The 8453-nt window shown below is 36.9% G+C and overlaps 1 protein-coding gene across 1 annotated transcript; it reads right to left on the bottom strand.

The window, feature by feature from the left end:
- Positions 1–452: 452 nt before the first annotated feature.
- Positions 453–5219, bottom strand: lamtor3 (late endosomal/lysosomal adaptor, MAPK and MTOR activator 3). The gene is made up of 7 exons (XM_037694565.1): positions 5118–5219; positions 4850–4892; positions 3086–3120; positions 2948–3006; positions 2196–2329; positions 940–1003; positions 453–718 (listed from the first exon to the last, which is right to left on the bottom strand). Exons 2-7 carry the CDS (start codon positions 4856–4858, stop codon positions 645–647), a joined length of 375 nt encoding a protein of 124 aa, XP_037550493.1. The 5' UTR covers positions 4859–4892; positions 5118–5219; the 3' UTR covers positions 453–644.
- Between the last annotated feature and the right edge of the window lie 3234 nt (positions 5220–8453).

The following is an 8453-nucleotide window of genomic DNA, read 5'->3' on the forward strand; positions in this document are numbered from 1 at the left end:
TTGTATTTGCTGCAGACTCAGACGTGTCAGATTCTGCTGCACATTGCAGTGGACAGTAGAAGCAATGCATTATGGGTTTGAGTGTTTCAGATGTGCAGCCATCTTTAAACGTATTTAATGTTTGTCACCTCATCAGTGGATGAAAACATTGCTTATGACCAATTCATGTATAAAAAAAATCCCGACATTGTGATTATTTAGAAAATCACTTTAATGTAAAATATCATATTTTCCCAAAATCAAAATTTCCTGTAAATTTTTGCACCATTTGAGCATCTGTAAATTTTATGTAATTTACCGTTTCTGTATCATGCTGATATTTTATTATCTTTACGTTTGTATAAAATCATTGGGTTTGTTTTTGGTAACTTTACAAAAGCTACGTCTCAGCTACAGCTGCCGTAATAAACATGAAATGTATAATAAAATGTATAATAAAAGAAAAAACTACATTCGTTGTCAAAATTCAAATCTTTATTTTGATTTTAACGCCACGGAAATGTTGGAAAGCAAAGTCGACTGAGCGAAAGTTTACAGCAAAGTTTCATTGCGAGTAAGAAACTGGTCCACACGAAAGCAAACAGCGGTCAGGTTTTCAAACGGGACGTGAACGCATCGCAGCAGGTTGTCTGGTAAATCTTAGCTTATGTCACCTCCACAACCTGTCTCAGGTCTTCTATTAGTGGAGCCAACTCCTTCTCCAGACTCATAATGAGACCTGAGGACACAAAACACAGAGCTGCATCACCTTCCATCATCATTGGTAAATATGTGACCCACAATAACTCAGACTATCACCATACTGAGGAGTTAAAGACTGTTTAGCCATTTTAAATTCACAACATTATTTTGTTAATCACATTCAATAATTATTTCAACTTCAGTGATTTCAGAATGAGAGTGAAACTACTCGAGCCAAAACTCTCAGACAGAAGTTACCTGTGTTGGCGCTGCTGCTGGCGATGAAGCTGATGACCAGAGGGAGACGATTGAACTGCACGATCTGTGCAACACAGACATACAATTACCACAAAGTTATTCCCCTTAAAGTCTGACTGACGAATAAGTGCTGAATCCACGAGAGAAAAGCAAAGTGCTAATGCTGACACAAACATAGCAGCTGGCAGGAGATTAAAAAAAAAAGTCTAAAATTTAGTTTTTGTCACATTTGGGTTCCAAAAATGATCGGCTTTAAACCCCAAATCAGGCCCAGTTCCTCCCTTTTGTCTTTAACTTTTTAAAAAGGTTAACATTAAAAACATTTAATACATTCAGACTTTAAAAAAAAAATTTGCAAACTGTTTAGAAAAGCTTGTAAAAGTTCATGAAAGTTTCACGAGATTCAAATTTAAACTAAACAAAAAGGTGTTTTGGAATCTAAGACCAAGTTAAGACTAAATACAAACAGGCGCCAAAATACTTTTGTCTTTTTCAATGTTATGCAAAGTTGTATTTATTTTATTTAGCTTTATTTAAACTGCTAGTCTCGTTTACAAGAGACCAATGACACGTTGAAGACAAATATAAATATAATAATTTACTAAAATATTTCATAACTCCATGATTCTGAATAAAAAAGGTAAAAGTGGATTGATGAACTCTTTAGTAAAATAAATGGAATAACTTAATTAATAAACAAGATCTTAGGGGCGCTGATCATGTGACTGAAGGAAATGATCAGTTAAAGTAAAAGTTGGATGTAGAAACGGAATAAAAGCTGTATGAGGCCTAAAATTTCAATTCAGTTTATAGTTACTGTGATGTATTTTTTAATGGTCTAATATTGTGCAGATTTTTGCAGAACTGACAGAATTATAGTTATTCTCTTCCTCCTTATCATGGCGTTCCTCAGGGTTTTATTCACGGCTGGTATTATTCTCAATTTAAATGCTCCCCTGGATTCTATTTTGGGAGAATACACCTTCTACTCATTGTAATCAGGCAACAGCAGTTGTTTTAGAAAGAAACTGGTTGTTTTTTTAAAGAAACTGGTCCAGATGACATGATTTAACCATTTTTGTTGTTTTTAAATGTGTTTTATAAATTAATTTAACATATGAAAGCATTGCTGCGCTGCAGGTTTGTTCAGGACTAATGAAGGAAAACCCCAGTTCATTTGGACTCTCGAAACTATTGAAGGAGGCCTAAAAGCACAAGGCATAGGTTTTGATTGCACGGTGAGTGATTATGTTTACCTGGTAGGAGTTGTAGTAGCAGATGATGCTCTTGTTCTTGGAAAGGCCAAGTTTGCTGCCCTGATCTGTGGCCAGAGCGAAGGTAGACAGAAAGCCAGGTCTCAGAGCGTGGACCGGGGCGTTGTCATTGGCAACTGCAGAAATACAGCAGTGATTTTTAGAGAACGTCATCATCATCATTCAATAGTCTGAATAAATATACACAAACCTCCAGTAACTTAAATTCCAGCAAACTGATGCAAATTAGACCAAAGACTAAAAAATAAGCTGCTCTAAACAAAAACTAACTTTATGTTCACAGTTTCATTAGAGAAATTCAGTAAATGTACCACCTTGGTATATTTAACAATACTGATTACAAGACTCCAACTAGAAAATAAGGCATCGCGTTTTTGTTTTTACAAATAAATAACGAGGAAACTGTTCATGTAAACTGGTCCCTAAATTATTAACCTTTATTTAACCAGGCAAATCCCATTGAGATCACTGATCTCTTTTTCCAGGGAGGCCTGGGCCTGAAGGCAGCCTATCATGCATGTCACATAAATGTCATAAATTTCTGGCCTGGCTGTGTAATGTAATATTTCTGTGCCCCCTGTGTCAATAGAAGTTAATTTCTTTAATGGACTTTGTTTGCAATGAGAGACATGGATACATATTCATGCTACCAGGGCAGTGTGAAATTATGCTTCATTTGATTTAACTGAACCAGTGTTTAGATGCAATCAGATGATTCAGAACTGGTTTCTCACCTTTAATAACTGGAACGCCGTCTCTGTCAGTCACCACAACAGCATGAAGACCTTCAACACTGAATGAGATTAAACAGGATTATAAATTAAACATGTAAGAAGTTACTGATAACTTTGTGTTTCTTTAACAACACCAACCTCTGCAACTGCTTGTACAGGAATCTCTTTAAATCCTGCAAAATAAAAAACATGCTGGAGCTGGATTAAAATGCTGAAAAAGCTGGTGGTTTATATGAACCTAAACTAAGCGGTCAAATTTACAGGTGCATCTAAAAAAGTTAGAATATCGTGAAAAAGTTCAAATTTATTTTTCAATAATTTCAGAAAGTGAAACTTATAAACCTGTGATGGACCTGCGACCCGTCCAGGGTGCACCCCGCCCCTCGCAGTGATTGCTTGACACGGGCACCGGCGACTCCCGTGACCCAAAGTGGAATAAGCGAGTAAAGATAATGGATGGATGGACTACACATGGAGGGAAATATTTCAAGCCTTTACTTCTTGTTATTTTGACGATTATGGCTTACAGATAATGAAACAAGTGTCTCAGAAAATTGAGAATATTGTGAAGAGTCAATCTTGTAAACTCCTGGTGTCACACCCTGATCAGCTGCTTAACTCCTCAACATGAGCTACAGATGTCTCATTCCTCAAGTCCAGTCATTTCCTGAACCAGAGATGTCAGAAGCGTCTTACCTGATGAGGCGGCAAAGAACTGGACAGTTGATTAGTGGTCCAATGTTCTCGTTTCAGATGAAAGTTAATTTTGCATGTCATTTAGAAATCAAGGTCTCAGAGTCTGGAGGAAGAGTGGAGAGGTCCAAAATTCATGTTGCTTAAAAGTCCAGTGTAAAGATCACAATCATTGATGGTTTGGGTCCATGTCCTCTGCTAACGCTGGTCCACTGTTTTCTGAAGTCCTCAAGTCAACGCAGCATCTATCAGGACATTTTAGAGACTTCATGCTTCCTTCTGCTGATGAGCTTTAAGAAGACGCTGATTTCATTTTCAGCAGGACTCGGCACAGGCCCACACTGACAAAGGTACAAAAGCTGACTGTGGAATATTCTATTTCACTGAGACACTGAATTAGGGATTTTCATTGTTTGTAAATCATCAAAATTACAAGAAATAAAGGCTTGAAATATTTCACTCTGTGCGTCATGAATCTATATAACAAAAATTTCACTTTCTGCAATGAGTGACAAAAAATATATTCTAAAAATATTCTAATATTTTTTAGATGCTTCTGTATTCTACATCTTAAATAAATCAACAGAAACGAGAGCATCATGGTTAAACTACACATTCCATAAACTGAACTGAATAGTGTTTAATTATAAGTTTTATTTTTAATCAATAAATACAAATTTGGTCAAATTCATGTTTATTGTTTTCCCTGATATACAAAAAACTAATTATTACCTAGAGATAAAACTGACCCTCAGGTAAGTCTTTAATATTTTATTTGTTGTCCTATTTGTTATTTGTTGAAATGATGAGTTTTGCTTTTAACTTAGAAGGAAATAAACAAATAGGACGTGGCTTGAATTTGAGCTTCAAAACAAGATTTAAGCTTTTGTTGTTGATAAAATCGGTTGCCTGCAAGTCAACAGCTGTACACGATTTGTTGTCGTAATCCAGAAATCTACAGATCAGACTCTCAGCAGAGATTTAAAATAAAACGGAACAATCTGAGACAAATGTACATTAAGAAACGGAAGTTAGCTTCACAGCTACATCCAAACACAACATGCATGTTATGTTGACTTCAACAAACCAAACTGCGCCGCATCGTTTATCATCAGTCATGTGGTAAAAGTTTCCTCTTCTTCTTATGTAAAAACATCAACAACAAAAAATAAACTGTAAAAAAGGGAATTAAACTTAGATCATACTTACATCTGCCATAACGGTAATAATATCAGTAACTGTCTCTGAATGGCTGTGTGAAGGAAAAAAATATATATATTACATAATAAAGCTTTCCACAAATAAAAAAACTGAAGTGAAGGTACAAACTTAAGGAGCTTTAATGCTAACATGGCAGCTAATTAGCAGAAATTATTTTATGTGAATAAAAGTCAGACGCTAACAGTTCCGGTTGTCAACAGCCTGATAATGATACAAATGTTTAAACGTATGAATATCCAAAAACAAGTTCACATACCGTCTTAAAATTGCTTTAAAACCAGCTGATGTGCGCTACATGCTAAGTTAGAGCTGCAAGCTAAAAATCACATGACATTCTGAACGTACTTCCGGTTTCCAATATTGTGTTGACGGAAGTCTGCGCTATGAAACGTACTGATACTGCGCATGCGCAAGTTAAAATGCCCAATTTTGGCTACTTTCTTTACCTGCACTCTTTATCATTTGAGATGTTCCTTTTAAAATGAATAACAGCTATACTTCTCATCCTAATAGTTCCTCGAAAAATATTTCAGTAATTCACATTTCTGGCATTCATTAAGCCCGATGGGATTTTGTGTGTGTGCGTGCGTTTTATGTAGCGCACTATGAATCACTTCTTATTTCCTGTGCGCACTCTGTATTATAATATTTAAAGTTATAGATATATTCTCGTGTGCACCTTGCCAACCTTTATTACCACATTTAATTAAATGTTTGTTGTTATTTTTTCCTTCTCTTTCTGCGAAAATAATTACAAGTAGGCCTCTTAGGAGTTCATATCATTATTCATGCTCAATAATTCAGGTAGAAACATCCTACAAAGTTAAGTCTGGTCCTCTGGACAACGTACAAAAAGAAACCGTGCAGCAGACAGGACCTGACTTTTATTTGGTATTAGGAGTTAAGATTTCGACCACTAGAGGGCAGCAGTTCCTTGATTAAATTGTTAAATTGTTGTCCAAGTTATTTCAAGCTTCCTTTAAGCAGTTTCTTCAGTGTGCATATATTGCAATCAAAATTAATGAAATAATATCACTTAAACGTTACCCCTAATTGCCTCTGATGTGTGTCCCATCGGTGTATGTATGTGATCTAAAGCAATGACTATTCTTTGTATAGATCTAGTAGAGTGCTGTATGGGTAAATGAGGGCACTGATTGTAGTGTAAAGCACTTTGAGTATCTTGATAAGATAGAAAGGCGCTAGATAAGTACAGTCCATTTACCATTTATTTATAATATAACCTGAAATACTGTTATTTGGTCATAATAGCTTCTTTTTGGAGTTACCTCACATTAAAAAAAAAAAAAGCAGGAAAGTTCCCTTGTTTCCCCACCATGTAGTAGTTACTTTTAAAATTCATTTTAAAATCTTGGTCTTTATTGTAATTTTGAGGGCTCTGCAGTGTCACAACCTGAGTTGGAGGATTGCTCCCCAACCCAGACCTCGGCTGTAGAGCCATTTTTTAATTTGTACTGACAATGATGGTTCCTTTAAAAACAGTTAAATACCTTTTATTCAGACATAATATTTATTATTTTAATCATTTGTTGTTATTTTAATGGCATGACTCCTATTGCATTTAATAATATATTTTTTTATTATTGTAAAGCAGTTTGCAATTTACATTTGAGAAAAATATATAATGTAAACAAACTTCATCCATCCATTATTTTTACCCGCTTATTCCATTTTGGGTCACGGGGGTCGCTGGTGCCCATGTCCGGCAATCACTGTATGAGGGGTGGGGTACACCCTGGACGGGTCGCAAGTCCATCACAGGGACACATAAAGACAAACGAGACAAACAACCATTCACTCTCCCACTCACACCTAGGGACAATTCAGAGTTACCAGTCAGCCTAACATGCATGTTTTTGGTCTGTGGGAGGAAACCGGAGTACCTGGAGAAAACCCACGCATGCACGGAGAGAACATGCAAACTCCACCCAGAAAGGCCCCTGGACCGGGGTTTGAGCCGGGGACCTGCTCGCTGAGAGGCAGCAGCTCTACCAGTTGCGCCACTGTGCTTGTAAACAAACTTGTTTATTTTTATTAATATGTTTTGTTAATATACAATTTTATCTGTATATCTGACCAGATACATTTCCTATGTGCATAATAAATATATATATATATATTTTTTTTTTTGCAATTTATGCTTGATAGAATAAACAGCTTTTTGGCTTTCCTTAACTTTACCTAAAACTATAATTATCATATCCTGACACATGCTCAATAATCCAGGTAGAAAAATCTAAAAAAAAGGTTTAATCTGGTCCTCTGGACATTCAAAAAACAAAACAAAGCAAAACAAACAAAACAAAAAAAAAATAGAAACACTTCGTCTTTCATCCGAAAGACTTCCTCAGTCTGAGGTGCTGTTTTCAGCTCAGTCTCTTAAATAGCACCTTCTCAGAGTGGATCAACCAGTTTGCTGCTGACAACCAAAACCAGCTGATCACATGCTCAAGAAGGACCATCAGCCTAACAATGGATCATTAGCACACTGATGGCTGTTTACTATTCACAGAGGGCTGAGTGATACTAACAATCACAGCATTGTAAGGGGGGGACAGATGAACCCGGAGGCCTCCACCCCTGTTTAATGATGGACAATTTCTTTTCACAAAGATGGCCTCCTTTACTCCTCTCTCAAACCATCGTTCCTCTCTGTCCAGGAAGTGAACATCTTCATCCCTGAAAGAGTGACCGCTGGCCTGGAGATGAGTGTAGACCGCAGAGTCCTGGCCTGATGATGTTGATCTTCTGTGTTGGTCCATCCTTTTGGCCAGTGGCTGTTTAGTTTCCCCGATGTAAGACTGATCACAGCCCTCCTGACACTGAACAACATACACAACATTACTCTGTTTGTGCCGGGGGACTGGATCTTTAGGATGAACTAGTCTTTGCCATAATGCATTTTGGGGTTTAAAAGCCACCGGGGCGTTATGTTTAGAAAATAAACGTCATCTTCACAAATGTTGCAGGCCTTCATGTTTTAAACTGCAAACGTGGCATTCATACCTTGTAGTATTTTTTTTCTTTATTGCTTTAATCAGCAGCCAGCTGCAATAGGTCATTGCAAAAGAGGGCCTGTGAAGGACACATCGACCAGACATTAAATCAAATAAATCTGATTCACACTGAACTAGATGCGACGAGCTGATTTCCTGTCCGCTTTGTAGTTCACGGTTGTCTCCATTTCTGTGGGTGTTTGCTGACTGTCTGCACAGCCAGACAGGTCGATACTTCTGTCTTACTCTCTGCCATTGTGCATGTGGTACTTTCTACGCACTTTGCTTTCAGTGAATTTCACTGAAACAAACGATCTGCAAAACAAATAAAAAGTCTGCATTCTGTCTCCTGACAGGGCTGTAGCCAAAAGGAAGAGCACATACTGACACTCTAAAGTCCGACACATGTTTGGGTGAACTGTAGCACAGCTCATGATAAGAAAGTACAACAAATATGGTCGCTTCCAGACTGTGCGCAATATTCCCCAACACTATAACATCTGGGTAAAATGCCAGCAGTGAGAGAAAAAGTGTTTGTCAATAAATTTTTTACTATATATATATATATATATATA

Source organism: Nematolebias whitei, chromosome 21, assembly GCF_014905685.2.
Source record: "Nematolebias whitei isolate Nwh7 chromosome 21, NemWhi1, whole genome shotgun sequence".
NCBI classification, from domain to species: Eukaryota; Metazoa; Chordata; class Actinopteri; order Cyprinodontiformes; family Rivulidae; genus Nematolebias; species Nematolebias whitei.